The 23743-nt window shown below is 51.3% G+C and overlaps 3 protein-coding genes across 3 annotated transcripts; all 3 read left to right on the top strand.

The window, feature by feature from the left end:
- Positions 1-5197: 5197 nt before the first annotated feature.
- On the top strand, positions 5198-11422 carry LOC149979056 (uncharacterized). The gene has a single exon (XM_090191537.1). The coding sequence runs from the start codon at positions 5198-5200 to the stop codon at positions 11420-11422; it is 6225 nt and encodes a 2074-aa protein (XP_090047663.1).
- Positions 11423-14754: 3332 nt separating this feature from the next.
- LOC149979055 (uncharacterized) lies at positions 14755-15626 on the top strand. The gene is made up of 2 exons (XM_090191536.1): positions 14755-14776; positions 14932-15626. Exons 1-2 carry the CDS (start codon positions 14755-14757, stop codon positions 15624-15626), a joined length of 717 nt encoding a protein of 238 aa, XP_090047662.1.
- Positions 15503-17326, top strand: LOC149979054 (uncharacterized). The gene has a single exon (XM_090191354.1). It carries the CDS (start codon positions 16440-16442, stop codon positions 17265-17267), a length of 828 nt encoding a protein of 275 aa, XP_090047480.1. The 5' UTR covers positions 15503-16439; the 3' UTR covers positions 17268-17326.
- Positions 17327-23743: the final 6417 nt, after the last annotated feature.

Here is a 23743-nt window from a genome sequence, read left to right as displayed (position 1 = left end):
CAGTTGTACTGACGATACTTTTGCAAACATCACGGTCACACTTGCCATTGTCTCTGATTACACCCGTTAGTGCAGCTACGGTGTGGAATCCGCAGTAGTTATCCGATGGCACTCTGACAACCTTAAGATCGTTCAGCCTGCAGTAGGCTCCTAATGTGCCCTTGTGATAACAGTCAGCTGTAGACGGCTCATGGGGTATCGCCACGGGTACGTTCAGACCCTTGACCATCACGTACCAGATGCCACTATTGTAGCAGATGGAACCGGGAGCCCATAGGCCATGGTAGTGTTGGTTTGTGATATAATAGTTGAAGCCGTTGACATTTACCTCCATATTGACTCCAAACAGGCCTCCTACAATTGCCACCATGGGTATAAATTGGGACTCTTGATCGCACAATCCCTTGTACATTGCAGTTATGTCATTGCAGACTCCAAGCGACATGGCAGTGGCAGTTTCGAGCCTGAAACTTTTCACTGCTAGGTGTACCATCACGGCCAGAGATTCGGGCGTGCGTGGTTCCTCGGGGGCTGCATTGTCAGAAGAGACTGGCCCCGGTGATGTTGGTACACTCTTCGAGTACATGAAGAGGACCCACAGTGCCTCTATGAGTGTACCATGGGTGATGCGACACGTGCTCACGTCCACGATGTCCTGCGTCTTCATGTACACAGTGGAGGCGATGTTTCCCATGCAAGGTCTTTTCATTACAGTAGCTGAAACAGGTTGATTGGTGTCCAAGTCGGGCCTCAATGGTGTCACAGTTAGGAATCTGTGGCCTTTGTGAAACCCAAGCTTGTCTACATTCTCCACCAGTAGCCCTTTGCATAACCGAAGATAGTTGATGGCATCTTCTCCTTCGGGTACCCCAGCTGCCTCATCTTCACTAGACTGTGAGTGAAATTCAAGTGAAAGCAAGCCATAGGGCTCAGAGGTCCCAGCTGAGGGATGGTGTTCTTCACGGTCATCTGAATTGTAATAGGTCTCCTCGCCGGCGTCTTTGATTGCCATGCGTAAACTATCATCGAGTCCTAACAGATCCTTGTCCTCGTTACAACCCCAGAGCGTGGTGCACCACGGGTCAAATTCACTGTCTGGCCCATGAAGGGACTTGGCGATGGGTCTAGCTCGACACCTAGTTAAGCTACCCTTGATGCTACTGTGAAGGCTGTGTGCCAGAGTGCCAAGGTACTCGAAGGGAGGTTCATTCTGTTCGAGGTACGACCCGTCCCCGTGCTCCTTGACGAACCACCTGTCTCGGCTCTCTATTGCGCTCTTGACACTGCTCGGAATCAAGTTAAGACTACTGGCGTAGGGCATCTGCACCAGCAGTTCAGGAACGTATAGCTCTGCGACGCGCAGTACGGTGTCCGTGTCGAGCAGGTCACGGAACACTATCCGTAGAGCCTGTATGATCTCTCTAGTGTCAAGGACTGTGCAATGGTACGAGCCCTCAGTCAGGCGCTCAAGGTTCAGAGATAGACATAGGTGTTTGTCAGCATCCGAGCCGGTTCGGGACAATCGCTTCTTCAACGTGGGTTGCATATGCAACGTCCCAGTGTACACCAGCACGTACCAGGCTGCAAAGTACAACAACCCGGCTGAGGTAACTGTGATGTGGGAGCCTGTGGTGTCAGCATCCACGGCTAACTCTAACACGCGTGTCCCGCAAGCTGCGAACGTTAAAGCTATGGTAGAGCTCACGAGTCGGTCAGGCGCACTGTCACCCTCTGCAGCAAAGCAAGGTAGCAAACCGTTGTGCAACAGTTTGATGGTTAGGTTCTTTTCTGATTCGCTTATCAGCCTGAGACCGACTAGAGTGTTGACGGGACCCAAAAGGTACTTTGTGTAATGATCGGAGCTGACCTTGACACGGCCCCCTGTGCTCATGGGTATGAAACGTTCCAAAACTTCTGGCCTTACGCATCTCCACCCTCTCGCTAGCAGCTCGAGTGTGTAAACGGGGCTGGGTGACACGGGGAGGGCCAGTGCTTTGTAAAGCTGATAACACGCTCTGGTGCTGTTGACAAAGACGGGCCATATCCTAGCTGAGAACCTGAGCGTGTTAGGAGTCCTCAAGGTGAGGTCGTCCAGAGCTGAGGCCGCAACTCTAGGGAAGCACAACACAAGGGCTCGTGCTATCACGTCTACCTCTTGGCCTCTGGCTTCCATATCGTCTGGAGCCTTGGTAAGTACGTCCACGGCTGTCGAGATGTTGAAGTCGTCCACGCTTCTACTCGGGTACACGACAGGCTCTCGCTTTGGGGAGAATCTGTCGTTTTGAATAATGAACTGTACCAGCTCGTGGTTGGGATCGGGGCCAGGGTTGTTGTACCTGTGCTCGGGGCTCTTGCCTTTGGCTGTTTCGGATACGACTGGCAGGTGATCATTGGCGAACATCACAACGAGAGCTTCTAGGTCAGACGACGCTGCCTTCACTTTGTAGTCCTGGTACCTTGCTGAGTGTATCACTGTGGACTCTGTCCATGCTTCTAGCAAGGGCAGGCCATCACACATCTGAAGCCTGTGGATGTGATACAGGAGCCAGCACAGTTGAATCACAGCTTCGTTTCGCACCAGCCAGTCGCGCTGACGAGACGCCTCCACTGCGGCACACTCCATGAGAAACACACACGATGTCAGGAGTCGACTCCGACATCGGTCACATTTCAACCTGCCAATGCGACCTTCAGAGCAGCGCACTGCCTGCACAGCGGACCAAGGAGTGTAGCCGCACCATCTCATCTTGTCCAAGATGAACGTTACCATTCTGTCACTGTGCGCAATGGTGGATTCGATTGGACATTTTCGACAGTGAGCAAATACCATGGAACCGGTCCTGGTTTTCATGACACTGTTGAAATCATAGAACTCCTGGGCCCATCCTAGCTTTAGCTCGTTGTTGGTCTCACGTACTTCTTTGCGCTCTTCGATCCAATCTGAACGAAGGATTTCATGAAGCACCGGAGCTAGCATGGCATCACAGACAAAGGGCCCGAATAACTCTATGCCTTCGTTCATGTTGCTTTTGTTCAACAGCCACTTGTTTGCCAGATAAAGTAGCCCATCGTCGTTCTTTTGTTCAAGGACTATTCTGTTTAGTTCTGGCATATGTGTGCAGATCAGACCCGCTTGTCTCAACCGCAATAACGACTGCCTACACTCATCCTTCCCTGATAGCCACGTGCCGTTAGGCGACACGTCCTGCGTATGTATCGCACCTTGTAGGGATATAACCGCACCATTGTATACATAGAGTATGGGAGTCTCAGACTTTTCAAATAATGTACATTTGGCCTGAGTTGCCTGGTCGGTAGCTTCGAACACCTCCACGTAAGGTACCATGCGCCCGGTCCGAGCTACTTGGAAGGGTACTTCGGGGCTGTTGTGTACGCCGTTGCATCTTATTGACTCTGCTTGACTCCTATAATGACAACAGTGTAGACACAACTCGTTGTCGACGTTGTCCTCTTCTCGGTTATCTTCTCCTCTGCTGTAGAGCAGGTAATCACAACCCGAATCCATGCTGTGGGAGCCCTATCCGCGATGCAAGTGCTAGATTAGTACCTACACACGCCGCTCCAACGTTGCCTCGCAGACGGCAGGGGTTGGTCACTGCAAAGCGTTCATCTCAGCGTACCGGCACCGAGACACTGAGTCTCTGAGCTCTGTTTGAACATGAGCAACTCGCAGCTCGAGAGAGCCCTGGTTCCTGGTCATCTTTCTCACTTGGGAGACAAGCATAGATCTCTCGTACAGCAGAGTCTTCACAGAGATCTCCCCAGCCCCGATCAGGGCCTCGAGTACCGTGAGGTCGCTGCGGATGTCAAAGTGCAGATCGTTCATGCACGAGTCCCAACTCCACGTTGCTGAACTGCTGTCTAAACGGCTGCGGATGTCCTGTATCGAGGCGTCAACGAGCCCTTTACGTTTTTCAAAATCCCTAGGCGCTGACGAGAGGTTGTAATCTATATTCCTGAGCGCCCGGGCGCAAGCTTCACCCACGGCCCGTGGGGTGATAGAGCCCACCTTGTGTAGCATGCGAGCCAAGTAGGCCTTTGCCTCAGACCAAGGCTCCCCGTGGCTTACACCAGGCCTGTCCTGAGTCAGGTTGATAAACTCCATCACCGTGATGTCCCTTGATACCTTGGAACACATCTCTCTCCACACCTCTATGTATCTAACGTACAGATTGGTGTAGCGCTGGAGGATCATCCTGAGCGTCTCGCTGTCGGTATAGCACGTGTTGAGGGCTTCGTGAACGGCAACAACGTCACTGTTGCACTTACCATCTTCACGCTCAGGCTCTGTTTTGAGAACATCTATAGCTTGTCTCTTTGCAGCCAGGCGAACCATCTCCTGTACGAGGTTGTTACGCCCCAGTGCAGCCTGCACCATGTGGTGGAGATGCTCGTCGCTCGAGTCGACTCTAAGCTCGGGATACCTCTCTAGGACCTTCTTGAAACCTATCATAAGCTCAGAAACGGTCTTGGTATAGCTGGAGAGGGTCCGCCTGTAGTTCTCAGCTGCGGCCTTACAGTGGGCGTCATAGGCTTCGCATCGCATGCATCTACGTTTGGAACCGGTCGATCGGTCCCCGTGCCCTCCTCCGGGCGTCTTTTCTCGGTCTAGGTCTACAGAGGTCCACTTTGTAACTTTCCACGACGGACCGTGTATCTGTTCGGCTCCGGGAGCGCCCTCGTCATTGTGGTGGTAATAATAGTCATCGTGGTCGTCCTTGCCCTGGTCAGAGCAGGGTATTGACATCGTCTCTTCACTGTCGCTATTTCCAAAACGTATAACTCTAAGCGGGTTCCCAGGTACCTCGTCAAAGGAATGTTCCGAACTCATACTGATGTCATGGAAAGAATCATGATTCTGCTCGCTCTCGTTTTCATATTGCACAGATCCTTCTTCCATTGATTCCACCGTGTCTCCCTTTACAGGGTCCAGCGCGCTGGTCGACTGAGCTGAGCCTGGCCTCACAGAGGACATCGCCTCAGTCCTGAAGATATTGTCGTACTTTGAGAAGATGTCTTTAACCACCCTGGCCAAGGTGGCTCTCAAGGGGAGAGAATGATCAAAAGTGTCAGCCCTCTTCCAGAGCGAAAGGGTTCCCTTCCCGCTGGCCATTTCATTGACACGAGCCTACCCGGTCGTGCTGGACACAACTGTATCTCTGCTATGAGCCCCAAAATGTGTAATGTGAGATCTCTCCTTCGTATGTGTGATAAGTACATCTTCTACATCTACACCTGTCTCAGATGGCGAAAGCTTCGGCTCACGGACGATGAACTATCGAGCCTATTCGGCGCCCACAGTGATGTGTTTGCCCAGTTAGATCCTAAATGGCTATCTAGGTTCATGGTGAGGTGCAGGGTCTTGTACGAAGGGGAACTCAAGAGGTCTCTTGGTTTGGCACCCCTCAGTATATCCAATAACGTGTACAGGGTGCGGACTGGCCAGGGTACGTTCACAACGTTTGACAGCAGAGGTCATGTCGTCCAAATAGAGAATTACACAGACCTCCGTATCCCCAGGAAACTGTCCGTTGGCGAGACTGCATTTGCAGTTTTTGAGGAGACCCTATCCGTGTTCTCAGACGTGGCGTTTAGGCTACAAGGTGGCGGAGCGCCATCTCTGCCTTCCCTGGTGATCTGCCGACGCTCAGACTCGCATGGTACAGTGGCAGGCTTGTGTTCAAACTGGCGGACATGTTACACTGTCAAGGAGCGTGACATTCGAGGTCTGAAGGTGGGAGCGGGCTACATCTACACGACAGACGGTGTATCTCTGTACAGCTTGGTCGCCTCGTGGAAGACCCAAATATGTCTGATCTTTGACGAAGACTGTCGAGAGGAGATAGTCCGCACCCTGTGCGCTCTGGCTCTAGGGGACTGCAAGTTGGGTATCCAGTTCAGACTTAAATGTGTTCTGCCCGATCAAGGCAAGTGCTTGGATCTGAGAGACCTGGACCCTCTAGAGTCAGACTCGACACTAGGAGGTACCTGCATCCCCGGGGAGATTAAATTAGAGCCTCTCACAGCTCAACACTCGAGCTCCCTTAGCCACTATAATCACGAGGGGTTAGCATCTCTGAGAGACATGACCAGACTCCCCTCGGGGTTCTCTATTCTCGCGGAGAACCAGGACGTTGTGGTGTTGAGACACATATTGAGAGACGCTGTGGTGATCGTACCCAAGAGTATGGCTAGCATGACAAAGGGAGACCCGGGGACGGTTCAGTTGAGGGCCAGTAACATGTCGGCTCCGAGCGGGTATATAACGGAATGGTTCCCGTGTGATCGCTGTCTGTTCAGAGTTGAGAGGGGTATCCCGGGCGTGCCTCCTGTCGTGATATACTGCAGCCTTTGCCAAGGTGAGGAAGACGGGCACATAGGGAAAGAGCGGTCCAGAAGCGAGGTGCCCACGCTACACGTCATAAGAAACTCAGCATATGAAAGGGTCCTACCGAGAGGGTTCAGGTCAAACACTCACATCTTCAATCAATCGGTATGCCTGTTGCCTGGAACAATGGACATCGTCGCACCACTGGTGTTACGTTTCGCTGGCTGTGTCGCCATCATGTACGCGTTCAATGTCTTCAGGCAACTAAGTGTCTCCAAATCAGAGCTCGCTAGCAGCCCCGTTCAGCTTTTGTTCATGTCCAGTCTGAGCCTGAGAGAGGCTCAGACTCTGCTGTTGTCGTACCTGTGTCTGAAGGAAGCATTTGTCGCCTCGGAGAAGAGCTGTTTCAGGTTGACGGTGAAATCTCTTCCCATTCTATCAGAACTCAGAAAGATCGTATCGGCCAACCCAAAAGTTCACTCCGGACTTGTGGACTTGGACCTTTCGGGTGGAGAGGTGGTAATGTGCGAAGAGCTGGAAGCTGAGATATTGCGAATCCGAAACGGGTTAGCTGGCAACGATAGCAAGGATGACAGCGACTGGGAAAGCAACGGGGAGGACAGTGAGCAAAGAGAGAACAGTGAGGACTCTAGCCAGGGAGAGAGTGAAGACGACGATTGGGAGGACATTCAGGGAGATGACGATGAGGAAAGCAAAGACACAGGTGAGGAGGAAAGTGACTACGCCTGTGAGGAAGAGAGTGAGTGCCGTAGCTCTGAATGCGAATCCGAGGATGACACCGACAACGAAGATCGAGTCATAGCAAACATATCCACAGTCATCGGCACCGGTCCGAGGACCGGACAGAGAACGGGACATTTGGTCCTGTTTGGCCGCGGACGAGGTTGCAATTATTCTAGTTTCAAGTGGATCACCATCGGGATACGGACTCTGGGGCTGGTGAACCTGAGAATATTGAGGGCTTGCGGAGTCTTCAACTCAAAGCACGGATACAGCAGAGCTGTGTTGAAGATGCCGAACACCACCGGAGTTGTACCCCAACCCAGCTGGGCAGGGGAACCTACATTGCTTACCGATGACTTCTGTGTCATTGTCCCGGAGAAGACACGCGGTGCCTTGCAAACCCAGTTGCTCGATGCCAATGACTGCTTCTTTCAACTCAATTACTCTCCCAAGAGCGTCAGGACCAAAGTCGATTCGGGGTCCTTTGCCGATGGCGGTATAGTCGTGGAGATGTCGAAGATTGAGCAGGCCATATGTAGCGAGAACGCGAGAGGCTACGAGGAACATAAACTCTTTCGTCTCTTCAAGACCTGTCGCAGGAAGGTACAACAGTGCCTGTTCGATGTGGCCGTCGACAACCCCGACATTGGAGACCCTGGATGTAAGCAGCCACTGTACAAGAGATCCTGGCTTAGGTTGCAAAGGCAGAAGATGGGCTCCTCGGTGGTCCTGTCCACCATAGGAGATGGAGAGTTCTTCCCTTCAATCGAGATAGCGAAAGAAACAGATTTGGAGGAGAGTGACGAAGATATGCTCTCCTACCCCCTGCCGGAATACAATCTCAACCTCACAATCAAGTGTTACCCCAATCACTACTCCATGGTTAGGGCAGACAGGGCTCCAGGTGAATGCGGCTCCGTTTACGAGGCGTGCTTAGACGAGGCAGTGCTACTGGGTCACTGCGCCAGGGTCTCTGTCACACGCGGTGCCAAGAGGAACTTTGACGTGAGCGCCTGTCTGTCCTGGTTCTACAGATCCGTTCACCCGTGCGTGCCGGACATGAGCGTAGGAGACGTGATGCTCGACTACGAGTTCACCGTGCACGGCAGGGGCGAACTGTCGCCGGTCTACGCTCTCCTGAGCCATTTGGCGGAAAGCTGCAGGGTAAACTGCTTCCCCGTGTGCAAGTTGATCACCCTCACTAGACACAGAGGATCATCGGTGTGGACGAGGGGCACGGACGAGCCGTTCCACTCGCAGAGGCTGAGGACAAACACCATCGGGTCCTTCTTGTGCGCTCAGGACCATAGGCTAGCGCCTCTGCTGTCGAGGTGTTGCAACCCCTCGCCCATACAGGCCTCCGAACTGTGGGAAGGATGCGAGCTGTTGCCTCGCGGTGACGAAGAGCAGCTCCTCTTGCGAGCCTACTCCAGTACGCTGGGCCCAGTGTTTGAGTTTGAGAAGGTAGAGCGTTTCCCGAGTAAGGTCAGGACCAGTCTGGGCGATTGGATGTTCATGCGTCTAGCGAGCAGGTCCTACGGTGTCATCCGATACCCTGGCATCACGGTGGTAGACGGCTACACTATCGCGTTCGCGTCCGAGTCCCCGTTGTTTTACCTGAGGGACGAGGGGCCATTGGTGCAGAAGCTGGAGTCTGTGGCAGTGGTCGTAGAGAGCAGCTCTCTGTACAGAACGGAAGTGTTGAAGAAAGAGGACCCCGAGTGGCCAGACCCCGATCCGGTAGACTCACGAGAACGCATCAAGTGTAAAAATAAGAGCTCGGTAATCAACGACATGTTCATGCGCAGCGGAGGCCGGGACCCCTTAGAGGGGTACGAGGCTACCCAGATGTCTTGGAAGCAACTGGTAGCTACTCAGTGGACTTTCCAAAAGGCTCCCGTTGAGGAGTCGCGGGATCAGGACTGGGAGCTGGAATACCCTCTCTCCGAGAACCTGAAGGTGATAGGGGGCCTGGGATCTCACGTAGCTACTGTAAAGTGGCTGTGTGACGCTCCTCCTGCCAGTGTTCCGTTGGGGCTCAATAGTTCTCGAGGCACACGGGGGATAGGAAGGCTCCCAGTGTTCGGGCGGGTGGAGATTGACTCGAGGACCGCTCGAATCAGAGACCCGGCTGCGTGGAAAGGCTTCGACGACTTGTGCTCCCGGGTGCTGACGTGCCCTACCCAAAAGGTGTGGACCAGAGGTATTTGTAAGGTGGTGAACAAAGGACTCAATATGTTCAGACGTGACGCTCTGGTGCCCATCACGAACCTAATCATGATTGTCGAGGCCGGAGAGTGGTACGCGTCCCCCTGTCACGATTTCAATGGCCACAGTGATGACACCAAGCGGGACAGCCCGGTTGACTTGAGTCTGATTTACCACAACGAGGTATGCACAGCTTCAGAGTTTGTGGCTGCCCTAGCGTGTAGAATGCTCTCGGGAGAGGTGCATGAAGAGCTCGAGATAAAATGCCTAAGACGCGGGCTCTACAATTACCTGCAGCGGGCACTGGCATGGTTTGCGGGTGCAACGGGGCCGTTCAGATCCCGAACCGTGACTGTCTTCACACCCGAGGCTGACTCCAGTACACAATGGTGGACTCACACATTACCCCCAGGTTTAGACGTTCTGAAAACAAGTAGCACGGGGTATCTGATCTCCTGCAAAGAGCCTTGCTGCAATAGGGAGGACGTGAACGTTCTGCTCGCAAAGTCTAAAGGGGTTATTCGTGTCAACTCCTCTGGCAACCTGGTGTTACATTCAAACCCAGGGACATTGAAAGTGTCTGCGATGCAAGGGGAAGCAGGCTCACACGCTGTCATCAAGACACCCCTGGACAGCGTGAAAGGCGGGGAGAGTGACTGTTCGGAGGTACACGTTCGTTGCAACCGGTCACTTAGAGAGTTCTGTAAGCTGCACTGTCTACCAAAGGGAATTCGAGGGCCGGAAACCTGGAAGAGACCCTTGCCGTGGTCAAAGAGGGACCCGGGTTCATTTTGCACCAAAGTGTCCGAGTTAAAGTACAGATGGGAGTCTGGGAGATCGGACTTCACTGAGGCACTCGCTCGAGACTCGGCTGGTTGCTTTTGGCACGGCAAGCAGCTGCAAGAATGGAAGAGGTGCTCTGATGGGAAACTAATACCTAGGAGAGAGAGGTTTTGGTACCTGATCGACTACAAGGAGTCCTTTGCTAGACATAAGGAAGGTGAAGTCTCGAGCTGTGATGAGAGCGAACCTGTGAGCTACAATGAAAGCGAACCAGAGTTCTCTGACAGCAACGGAGAGTTCTCGGATGGGGACTCTGAGGAGGAAAACGAACCCGAGTTCGCCGACAGCAAACGAGAGTCCTCGGACGGGGACTCTGACGAGGAAAACGGATCCGAGGGGGTTGATGATCAGGTCGACAGCGGATCGGAGGGGAGTGTAGACGATGAAGACGACAAAGTAGATGATAAAGAAGACCAAGACCACAAAGAAGAACAAGGCGAAGAAACAGACACCGGGACCCCAGGGCCCATTATGGTGAACTGTGAGTGGCGTGAGAGGGGAGTTGCATGTTTCATGTTACTCAATTCATGTCTCGAAATTGAGTTCATCCCCAGGCTCCCTGGTGACGGAGGACATGTCTTCTTCGAGCCCGTCCACAACGAGGACTACAGGAGCAGGGCTCAATTGGACAACAACGGCAGGCTAGTGAAGTATTACAAACCACACAAGTTCTTGTCCTTGATGTACGACGTATACACCGTGGTTGTTTACGGGTGCGGACTGAGACCCGTGTTTGCACACGGGGAGTCGGACACCGCTGGGTCTATGGTTCTTAACATGGTAATGGCAACGCTTGCCCTAGCCGACAGCGTCTCCCCTGATGTATATCCTATAAACCCAAGGATTGTGATTGTGGTGCGCGAGGGGAGAGAGGAAATGCTTAAACTAGCTCGGGAGATCAGCCGCTGCATTGTCGTTACCACGGGCTGTAGGAGGAGAGCGGGCGCCCTAGCTTACATGTTCAGGGAGTTACCACACAACCTAGAAAGAGAGGCCAGTTTGCCTTGTGCGGGGAATGACAGGTTCGCCACTCACTACGCTTTGCCAGAGAAGTTTATCGGCGACGCTGGAATATCTGCATTTACGCAACTAACCACACTTTGGCCCTCCGTTTCCAAGAGAAGCGATGTGAACCACCCAGCGTGCTCACGAGACCCCAGATGGATAGGACTCATGGTGTGTCTAGCGGAGTGGGAAGGACAGAGACAGATCGCAGATGCCGTAGCCCCGGGAGCGCTAGAGGCTCTGATGTCGAGCATCAGGAAGGGCAGAGAATGACAGTGATCAACCTGTACGACTTGGCGTGCAGAGCGAGGCTACTGGGAGAGATTGACTCACAACTGGAGAAATTCCTAGAGTCATTTGAGGAGCCCAAGCGATCGTCGTCCACACCGGAAGAACCTTGTAACAAACAGGTGAACGAATATACAGTGTGGCTCACGTGCCGAGGCGTAGAGAAGGGAGAAACCATAGTCGGTAACCCAAATCAACCGCTTACACTGTCAGAAGCAATCGGTGTGTACGCGAAGCTGGGCAGAGAAGTCATCACCTGCTCTCACGAAGAGTCCCTCAACACCTTGGATTCGCTGCAGGACTTCCTTTCGCTCATGCTCCGGTACCCCATGGTGCCGCAGCTGGCTATGGACACCAAGGAGTGTCCCGAGTGTTTATTCGAAACTGAAATCACGGTCGATACCTGGGAAGAAGTGAGGAGGAAGATTATGTGCTACCACTTCACGCTCAGGCACGAGCAGTTCATGTTCGGGCAGAAAGACATCCCCGTAGAAGAGGTTGAGTCGTGTCAACTCCGCATCGATGACAACGACGAAATGGTGCGAGCCGGACCTTGTTGTAGCGTGTTCCTAACAGATGCCACCGACGACGATCGATGCACCGGTGAAAGCATGAAACCCCTCAAGTTCCTAGAGCAATTGGAGTCCCTGAAGAGACGCGATGAGATAACCAAGCAGAAGACTTTGGGTAAAGACATATTCCACCAACTCCAATCACATAGCCACACACTGGAGGAGCTAGAGGCCCCTAGATATCTGAGCTCATATCCCCTGCGTTGCCTCTACCAATTTTACGGATCTCTGAATAGGAGTCGGGAGAGAGCCCAGTTCCTAGCTGGGCAGTACCCCGAAGCTGAGCGGGACAGACTCAGGGCTCTGTTGAAAGTCGAAGAGCTGAGAATGAACCTAAGGTCAACAGCGTCCACCGGTACCAACGATAAGCTGCTTTCTTACATGTGCATGGCAATGATAGGCCCGGTCCGTAGATACAACTTGAGGTATAACTGCACGGCAGAGAGAGTCGTGTTATTCAAGCACTTGATAGCATCGGGCTTCCCTATAGAGACTGCCTCGAGTCTGGTGAAGAACATAACAGCGTCCAAGAGAGTCTCTATGATCGCTTTGCCCTTGGTCAAGGGGGTTGAGCTACAGTTGAAAAAGACAGTCCAACCTACCACCTATAACAGAAAGATAGCTTCTCTCATATGGTTATTCTCCCACATCACTGCCTACTGTACGCTTCGACAGCTGACTCATGGATACGTACGAATGGGAGACTCACCAAAGGACATGGCCTGTGAAGGAATCTACGTCTTTGACCAAGATCATGTTGGTTTCAGATTGTCCCGAGCGCCAGAGCTCACAGATGCAACAGATTCCTTGCGTCCGGGAGCGGCAGCCTCGGCATACATGCCCTTCTCACGAGTTTTGGAACTGCTTGCACTGCGGGATAGCGTTCAGGAGAGACTTCGCGGATAGAGTCATCAGATCCGGCCCAGAGCACTCGTACGACGCACTGGTGCAGTTCGGTGACGCTCCCATAACCAGCATTGTCAACTTACAGTGGAAACGCGAGGCACTGGAAAAGCACAACTCGGAGCGTGCAAAACACTCTGCTGACAATCACGAAACATTACTCTGTGATTACATGGAAAAAAGACAGAGCGGGCAGGCTGTGCGTCCTAGGCAGCAACGTAAGAGTAATGCTACAATGAAGTGGAAAAGACCTGTCTGCATGCAAAACAACAACAAGAAGAAGGCGAAGGAGAAGAAGAAGAAGAAAGGGTCTGGTAAATCACAGAGTGAAGGACAACCCCAAGGATCAACTGTACCACTTTGACACTATGGACACCAGACTCACTTGAACCTGTGTTGTTTATATCTATGCAGCAATATCTGAATAAAGCACAATTACTGCACATGAACCAATCTCTTCCATTCATTTCCTTTACCAAGGACCCTCACATGAATAAAAACAACCAAGGAGACATTGTGTAGTGGGTGCGATATGGTTTATTGTACAGTGACATAGAATAACACAAGCCTTGCGCACCAATGTGAACACCACACCATTGACAACACATACACAGCGCAACGTCGACCTGGCCTCGCCGCTGCTATTGCTGCTGTAAGCGCATCACCTTCCCATCCACTCTCCCCTCGTGCATTTCATAGTATCCCGCAGAGCAAGGCGTCCTCCTTTTCCCGATGAGTCGCTTAGGATTTCTTCGTTGTAGTGAAGAGACCTCTGCGGTCTCGGGAGCATCTGTAACCTCGCACGGTCCGAGTTGATCGCTGTGGTCACGGGGAGTCTGTGTGTGAGCCATAGAACCCTCTCTGTCAGAGTAGCTAGCGTCGGCCATGTACTTGTCCAAGGTTACAGTGACCACAATCGATAGCCCCTTGTCGAGATGGATGTTGGACAGCACCCTGGTTACAAACTCTGGCTGGTTGACGTGCAGGTGGATATGAGTTGAGAGTGTAGACCACTGGTTGTGTCTGGTACGAGTCTTGTCAAAGCACATAAGCACCAGAGTCCTGTTGTTAAATAGGTCACACAGTACCCGATGCTTTAAATATGGGAAGAAACATAACGCCAACATTACCACCATGGTATAGAAGTCAGCTCTCTTTGCGTGTTTGTCGTTGTACCTGCATGTCACTCTCTTCATGAAACGCTTGATCTTGTCTCTGCGAGAGTCGAACAGGGTAGATATGGACACGGCGCTCTTCAACACGGCCTCCTTTACAACCGAAGACATCTCTAGTGAGCAAGGCAGCTCGGGCTTGGTCTTAAGTTCTATTTCCTCAGCCAGCTCGAATATCTTAGCCATCCATGACAAGGACGGGGTACCTGACGAGGTGTTCACGCTCTGATTCTTGTCGATGATATCATATTGACTACGGAATCCTTTGGTTAGCGCTGTTGAGAACAATGCGATCATGACAGACAAGCTTGCTTTCACTATTATATGGTTACCGTCCCCCTCCGAGCAGCACACAGCCTTCCCTGGTTGGTATTCCTTCGCACCGTAACCCATTTCCACAGGATCCCCTTTATCGGGTATGTAGTACGGACCTCTGAACTCCAACTGAGGTTTGTGAAACACGAGCAGAGACGCAACGGGACACGAAGACTCAAATGAGCCAGTCTGATATCGGGTCCGAGTTACCATAGTCTGGATCAAGGAGCAACTGGAACCTGAGCACACGTGTCTGCTGCAGTGTGTTCTGCACACGTACCCCTGACTGTGATCTCTGAAAGAGCATTCGTTCTCAACACAGTAGGAAACCCATTGAGGATCCTCTATTAACTCTATGTGTGAATGGTTCATCCCGGGTCCGCTGCGTAGCGGGCTCCGCTGCTTTCTTTATCTTCTTGCTGTTGCTCTTCTCCTTGCTATCCACTGCCCCTAATAGCACCTTGCTCTCCGCTGTCCTTCTTGAGACTATGAACCGTACAATCCCCAGTGTTATTATCTTGAATGACATAAGAACAGTGTGGCCTAACCACTCCCATCTCTTCGTATGTTGTGTCTTCCCAGGCTAGCAGAGGGCAGAGCGCCGATCTCATTCTGGTGGACGAAGTGGGCTTTGTTAATTCTAAGGTGCTACTGGCTGTGCTGCCGAACATTGCGTTCAGAGGACGAAAGCAAGTGCACATCACAAGTCATGTCAACAACACTCCGTGGCTGACCAAAGTGGCTGATATCCGCCGGGATGACGGGGAGCCCGCATACCACGTAGTGTCGCAGAGCTTCAAGTGTAGGTATCACGAAAGGGAGCCGGGCCCGACCTGCTTCTGCCTCGGAGTCTACTGTCCACAACATATATCCGTAGACAACCATCTGAAGGAGCTTATGAACATGGTCACTCCGAAAGGATTCGAGAGCGAAGTCACGGGTAGCAGCAGCACTTCGTCCTCTGATACCAAGACCGACAACACCACTCCCTTCGAGCCCTCGGTCATAAACAAGTTCCTGTCAAATAACAGTGTCACCCTGGAATATATGAGTCGTGCGTCTGTGGTCAGAGCGTACCTGTGTCTCGACCCAACATTCGGAGGTGGCTCTAGGTCCTGTGCCGGTGTGTGCTGTGCTGTGGAGTTGGCAAGTGGAAAGCTAGTGGTGAGTTGTCACGTTGTCAAAGACCGACACCAGAAGGTCTCTAAACATGTATCCGTAATCTAATTGTTTGTGTTCCCCGCCACGACACGATGTGTTCGGAGGAGGGCTCAGGTCTAACAGGGTGCAAATGTAAGCTCTTATGCGAGCCTCGTCCTGGATCGTCAACGTGGTCTCGGCATCGGGTACGAAGCAGGAGATCAGTTCCAGGGCCTGGCCCCAGGTGCCGCATGTGCATTTGGAGTCTGACAGGTTCACCATCCACCCGGTGACCGCTAGAGATATGATGGTGTGAAGAGATCGTCTTTCCCTTCGGCTCTCCTTGATAACGGCCAAGTACTTAAGGGGTCCGCTGCGAATGGTGTCGGCCGAGGCGAACGCTGCAAGAACCATTTCACCGTAACCCTTCCAGTTACATCTCGAGATGCACTCGTGTATGAACTGCTCCGGGACCTGGTTGCCTATCGCAAGTGTTATAGCCCTCGTCAACTCGCAAGGCACATCGAAAGAATCACCTTGTACTTGTGTCCCAAGTCTGCCTTTGGTGTAGACTGAGATCAAGTTGTCGATCATGAGTATCCTAGCAGGTGAGAACGATACGATCTGACTATATAGGGTTCTGAGCTGGCCGTGATCCATGTTAGAGTAGAAGACAATGTTGCGCTGGAAGGAAGTGAACACTATCATGAACTCGTAGTGTGAGATGAGATACTCCCATGGGGCCGTCAGCAATGCTGCAACTGCCTCGCGAGCAGCTTTACAAGAGGGACAGAACATGTCTAGATTCCTGTGAGTTGTCTTCAACGATTGCCCTATCAATAGCGATGCATTTATAACTCCTGTCTCTACTCTTGTATCTTCATCCGTCTCTCTCAGGTTATGGCCCTGGAGGAGCTGGAGATACGCGATTTGGATCAGGTTACTCGTGTCTACGCCGCCCTGCTAAGCGCCCACATCAGACTACTGAAGCTTGTGATGCCCAGAGTAATGTGGAAGGAAGTACCTGTGGTCGTGGTATTTGAACAAAACACCTACGTCAACGCACTGGTCGACGTCAAACATCTCATAGAGAACACACTAGTACGCTCTGGGTTCAAGGTCCTGTTCTACAGCAAGTGGTCACATATCAACAACAAGTACATGCTAGGGAAGCATGTCGGTGCCAAGACCAAACTCGCCATGGTTCTCAGTACGGTATTTGCCATCAATAGAGAAACTCTCTATTACTGTGACACAGTAATGTCCCTGGGATGGGCGGTGTTATCCGAGGCCACCAAAAACACTCGGATGATCGAGTCGACCATAGGAACCTCCAAGGGTGCTGGCTCCAGCAACAAGATGGGCTCCAACATGGACGTGTTCATGTACAGGCGCTCGCAAAAGGGAGTCAATGTGGCCACAGATATTACGGCGAGTGTATTCGAGACACGAGACATCATAGCCCTACCTGGGGATAGGCTCACTGACAAGGCTCACGCTGAGCAAGGGAAAATGCTACTGGGAAAATTGAGAGAAGAAATGTCCATGGTAACTATCAGTGAGTCCGCGAAAGGTAGCACCGTGATTACAGGTGGCAAAAAGTCTGTACAGGGAGAGTACACCAGAGACGATATGCTCTCAGCGTTCTTACTTCTGTGCCACACCAGAGACGAGATATACAGCGGTGAAACGTCTATCAGCCTCAGTGGGGAGGTGTATTACAAGTAGCACGTATCTATCTATGTTTAACCTTGTTGCAAAGTGATTCAATAAACAATGCACATGTGTACAACTTATATGGAGACTCTGTTTATTATTTCCAATCTGAGGTTACAGTACAAGCAAGGCATCTGGGTATAATATGTAATCAGAGGGTTGGCAAATTCAATGGTGTCATTCATCTTCAAAGACGTATCCCATCCCAAAGTTTCATCCCTTCTATGCTTCATCTCCTTGTCCTAGGGCCTTCCCTGCATGACCTTGGTGCCTCATGAGGGCTAGATATTCAGTGTTGGCCAATGTCCGATACTTCTTGATTCCTTTTCACTTGAAACTAGTGACATTGTACTACACGGCCACGTATAGTAGCACTGTGTAACCTTGTTACAAAGTGATTCAATGACCAATGGACATGTCCCACATATTATGTGAAGACTATTTTTATTATTCTCAAGCTGAGGTTACAGTAAGAGCAAGACATAGACAGGTACACATAGATATTCTATTATACAACAAGTCTGGTTATAATATATAAGCACAAGGTTGGCAATACAATGGTGTTATTCATCTTCGAAGACAACCCCTGTTGCTCTTTCGCCGACCTTGATGTATCCACCCGGGTTATACCAAACACCACCGTCACCGTGGTCGTAGAAGTCTAGGCCAATAGCACGTCGATACGCAACCTCATCTTCCTGGTAGTATCTGAGAGCGGGATCATAGTCTGGGTCTGACCAATACACTGACTCTTCTTCTTCTTCTTCGATTAAGGGGCCCTCGTCCCTAGTGTCAGCGTCGTCCTCGTACGACTCCTCGGAATCAGTGTCTTCGTCAGTGTCCCGGTACCTTTTGTTGTAGATTCGAAGCTGTTCATCCGCAGCCTCAATGTCGATAAAGTCCTTTAGGAATGGGTTGCAATGGCCTGGGTTATCACACAACTGCAAAGTGTGGTGGCTGTACGTGTTCGGGAGGTGACTTGGTATAGTGAGAGGTGTAGACCCCTTCTCAGTTCGTGAAGAGGTAAGGGTAGTAGTGGTCCCTGTGGTAGAGGCGCTGGTCGTTGGATGGGTTAGGGCTGAGACTGGGGCTGTGGTATAGTCCATTACAGCTGCAGGTATCCGAGTCGTCTATCAGTCACGGCTGGGTGTGAGCGGCGCAGCACCTCTGGATAGTCTTTAACTCGGATCAGATAGATAGATAGACAGTTTGGCTGAAGGGTGAGTCTGAACCAAACAATCAGGATACGGTCTATTGGAAGTTGAGTCAGGTCGTATGTCAGATATGGAACAAGTGAACCCTATTAGTACAGATGTCTTAACCCAAATGCCTTTTTATCTAAATCTAAACCGTTTGGTGAGACATCCACCCTTTAGTCAAATCTAACACTATGGTCGGATGGCCGACACCCTCTGTTCCCGAATAACCGTGTCTCTTTTCAGCTGGACGCTTCCGCGCTTCTTGGTTCAATATTCCTAGGGACTGCTACTCTAACTCCCACCGTTCCGCAGCGGACCTCATCCGGCCCGTGTCCTTTCTAACATCGGACCTCAGCCTCATATCCCTTCTCAATTCGGAGCACAGCTGCTGTTGGCTTTGAGATGGCTTAGCACACCTCGCTTCTGGGCTCTGATCTCGTACACGGTCGGCTCTCGCAGAGTGTCTGCAGCAACTGTCCCCGAGCTTGTGTTGATAGGTGGCATATACCGTATCAGCGGGCACAGCTGGAGTGCGATAAGCAAAATCTGGGCTTGTGGAGCGTGCGGTGACATTATTGTGCTCCTGCAACCATGGTGTAGCTTCCTGCTCGCCTTGTTGCTGCTGTACTTGCGCTACCTGCTGATCTTGCAGCATCCGAACATGTGGCCCCAGCCACCTCTGAGTGGTCTTCTCCACCAGTTGTTTATGGTCACATATGAACCTCTCCGTGACACCCATGGCTCGTAGAGCGTTCACCGGCAAGGCGGTAAAAACGATAAAGTTCATCCCCAGGAACTTGGAACTGTCCTTCGCATGATCGTACTTATCTAGGAACGCTTTCACACTGGTGTCAATCTTCTCCATCTCGAGTCCTTCCCTTGTGCTATGTATAACAAACGGTTGTACTGGTCCCTTTCGGATTGTACGTAGTTAATAAGAGAAAACAATTGGCTCGTGTAAACGGTTAATTCACTACTCCCGTTGAACACCATTAGCCATGGCACTAGGCTACTACAACCTAAGTTCTTTGGTGTGTTGTGCTATGAGGTACATGGCTGCGGTTCAACTCCTCTTGGAGCCTCATCTCCGTGATGTATGCCGCGAGATCATCGTCCACCTCAAACTCCTGTGCGTGCAGTCTATCCTGGTCCCCGTATTCACACCCACCAGCACCGTCTCTGTCCAAGTGGTAGTTGTATGGGTCGCGTCTGAGTGGACTGTGATGTCTAGTGTCCCCTACTCCAGGCATGACATTTAGGATATTGACTGAGTCAGCATACTTAATGAGAATCTTCCTGATCAGTTGTCTGTGCTTTGTAGCGAACCCAACACCAACACGTTCAGTTTCCCCCGATGGCATGAGCAGAAACTCCTCAAAAGACATGTCCAGGTTGGCAGGGGTGTGCCCTGTCCAAGCTTGAACCAAACGTTTCACGTTGACATCCCTTATGTGCCCAGTGTATTGCCTCGTGCCCTGCTCAGCTACCCTGTTAACCCTGCTCGTCATTATTGTCTCAACTACTCTTTGTCTATGCAGAAATTAGTTAATAGCTGAGTCCTACTGCGACCTCCCCAACACCGTTAGACTCTTGTGTGACACAATGAGTGCCATATAACAGTGTCAGAGAAGAGCAGCCTACTTCCCCACTGCGGTTCTGACAGACCCTAGGTGGTAGACTAAAGACAAGCGCGGAGAGAGCACCAGATGTGGCTCCATAAAAAGAGTAGTGTTGCGAGTAACCAGGTGTGTTAGGATTAACAGCCCAGGTGGAGAACATCCCGGGTCGAGACACAGGGTAGCTCCTCACACTCTACACTGACTGACAGACCAAACTTTGCATGGGGTTGGCCGACTCAAAACTACTTTGACATTACAATAGCTGTTATTTAACAAAATGTGCAGGTTCACAATTGTGACGCTGCAATTGCCATGACCAGCCTAGTCCTAATCATTGCTGTGTTTTACCCTTTGACAGTGTGCCCTGAAGATACAAGTGTCACTGTGCTTGCTGATGATCAACCGTTAGAAGACACAGCACGCAACCTGGAAATCGTCTCAAGACCATGGAGGCCATCCTAACCCAGACCCATGAGGAAATGCCACCTATGGACACCGCAGACGTAATAGATTATACATTACAGCAAGATGATAACAGGCTGATGATCCTAGCTGAAGAGGCCGTGAAAGCATTGGACGCTCTGAACGAAGAGGCCCTAATCCAACTAGCTGCATACAATGTGAATGATGTCCATCGGGCCGAGGAAGACCACCAGCCTACGCCACTGTTGGACTAGGCATAGGAGAGGACAACTACACTACGGGGCATGAGAAAGACTTGACATTTATCACAACTCCTGTCATCGTCAAAGTTCTACTCCATGTGTTGTACAACACCCCTGTTGATAATAAAGCACACGAGGCAGCAAATATATTACGAATCCAGTCTTTATTCTGCACACACACACACACACACACACACACACACACAGGTACACACATTATTGTTATTATTATTATACATAACACATTGTCTGTCAAAGTAAACAAATTGTCCTCTATCAAGTGGAGCAAAAGACGTGGCTACTGAAAGGTTGTACCTCGTCGAATTCTACCAATTGCTCCAAAATCAACCTTAACCTGGGTGACAGTGTTCCTATTTCCATTGTAGTAATCGTCCTGGTAGTATTCAACCTCATAGCACTCTGATTCATCACCAGCATCTGTGTTAGTGCCCTCAACCTGCTCGTAGTCATGCTGTACGAGGTTCACGTGTTCCTTGTCAACCTGAGGAGCAATGTGCTGGGGCTGACGCCCTTTACGACTTCTGTGGATACTGGGCCGTATGCTACGGTCAGACAGTTTCACGTTCCCTAGCAAACTGTACACGTCGTCTACTCTGCCATGACTCTGGTATCCCGTTCTGGGACCCTTTGATTCCACCGTCATAGCGCTGGGTTCATCCTTGCCCCCAGGAGCAGTGTTCCGGTAGTATTGCAGCTTAAGGTTTCTGTAGATCTTTGGGGGTCTGGTCCGATCGGACTGTTTGACGTTCCCTATCACATTGTGCACTTCGTCTAGGCTCTCCTGACCCAGTGTCACAGCCTGTGCACCTTCGGATGCGGCCATGTCGCCACTGATCTTTGCTCCACAAGACATCTCGTCCTGCTCCATCTTTCTGATCATTTCGTAGTCGTCGCCGCTGTCATCCCATTGTTGTACAAGCTCTGATATACTATTGTACCTGAGCTCTCCGTCGTCCAGGGTGGACATGATGTACGCGCTGTAGTCTTCGCTTGGAAGAATGTTGTAGCGAACACTCTTACCTTGGCGCCGCAGCAGCACCGCAAACTTGTATTGTTCCATATTGTCAGGCCTTATGAAAATGTAATAACCGTCAGGTTTGTCACACAATTCCTCCAGGGCTTCAGTCATATTCTGCTTACTGACAAACCTCTGTGAGAGTATCTGTGCAGCCCAGGCGTTAGCCAGGTCTTTCTGTCCAGCGTCGTAGCCAGGTATCTTTCGCCTGATGGCTCCCCTGACCCGGTTGCGAAACATTATCGCACTTGGTTCAGCTCTGATGGTCCTGAATTCAATCGGCCCCAGCGATGACATTCTATTTGATAGTTAATACACCCTATTGTCGTAGCTAGTCAGGTCCCTAATATGAGTACTCTCCACATGCCCAGATAAAGCACTGTTGATTGACTCTGGTTGGAAGATATCAGTCTGACCGGGAACCTTTCGGGCTGCACCGCTGTGGCGTTAGGCTTTGTGTCCAACCGTGCTTTGTGTCCCAGTTGCTCCTTGTTCATGGCATAGCCAGAAAGAGAGCCAATCGAATGACCATCCTTGTAACCCAGTTCCTTCTGAGGTTCATGGACGACGCAACCTCCGAACAGTCCTGCTGCACCAACCACTCAGCACCCAAGCGCAACACTCTGTCCCTCAGTTCGTTGCAAGCGGACGTGTCCGTCATGAATCTGAAATAGGCAGTGTAGAGAGGCTGCAGCTCCAGGAGTAACTCCCCGCCACTCCTCATCTCTTTTGCGTCAATTGTCTTCTCTTCCACCCACAGTAACTGTATTGAAAGGTTCTGTTCACCGTCCCTGTTAATTGGGAGAGGGTACTTTGTGTACAGGTTGTAGAAGTTACCCTTGCTTATGCGGGCTGCCTCTCCGCATATTTTGAATAGGTTACCGTGAGCCAAACCCGAAGCCCTCATCGCTTGCCCACACAGCTCTGGGTTGGTAGTCCACAGGGACAATGCCACTCGGAGGTTCTGCAGTCTGAGGCTGCGGAACTTAATGTCTTCAGAGAGTCTATCCACGTAGACCAGTCTGCCATCGGTCGTCAACCAGAACGATTTGATCTCCTGCTGGGAGGTGAGCCTTTCGCAACACACCTGGCTGCACAGCTCGGGGTCTTCGTCTGTCATCAGCGTACGGTTAACCCAGAGCAGTTCTCTATCGGTTAACGGTTCCGTTCTGGTCAACAGGCGCCGTGTGGTGTGGCAGGGCGAACCCGAGAAAAGCCAACAGTATCTGAAGTTGATTTTCATCGGTAATACAAACTCTATCACGGTCCATTTCGAGGGATTCGATTGCTCCTTACCCGTGTGACACATGGACATGCTGTCCGTGATGCATTCACTGGGGCACAGTATGACACTCTCCGATTCACCTGAGCTCCAGCTAAGCTCTGGGTGTAACACATCAACAGGGTTGCGATCGCGCCACCGAGCGCTGTCCTCAAACCCAGACGAGACATCATGGTTACTCATCGAGTTGGTGAGAGATCCCATCGACATCGCTAGGTCTGCTCCTGTCGGGGTTGCTGTCGACTGCGTGAGGGTCAGGCTCGCCAAGGACGACAGCAACAGAGAAAGGAAGCGGATGAATAACGATAGAATGACAGAGTACAATCGACTGATAAAAGACCGCTTTGCACAAGCGGCGCTAATAAAGGAGCTCGGAGTGGAGCGTGCCAAAGCTAGGATGTACGAGTTACAGCTTTACGACGCGTCTGTAAACGAGAAGTCAAGCTCCGTAATGTACCGATTTGAAAGTCTGATAGATAGGGTGTTCGAATATTTCCAAGTCAAAGGCATGAGAATGGAACCGTTTCAGATAGAGCTCTTCAGGGGAGTGGTTTTGGGTGTTACCATTAGCCAGTTTGGCGACTCTCTCTTCAAGTATAAACACGCTCTCCTTGAGAAGCTTGGCCTAGCCCCTTTGGGCTCTGAGAACTATGATCACGTCAACCCTGCCCTAGGCCACCTTTACCA

Source organism: Oncorhynchus mykiss, chromosome 12 (genome assembly GCF_057628025.1).
Source record: "Oncorhynchus mykiss isolate SJ-2025 chromosome 12, ASM5762802v1, whole genome shotgun sequence".
NCBI lineage: Eukaryota > Metazoa > Chordata > Actinopteri > Salmoniformes > Salmonidae > Oncorhynchus > Oncorhynchus mykiss.
This window is presented reverse-complemented; position numbering and strand designations above follow the sequence as displayed.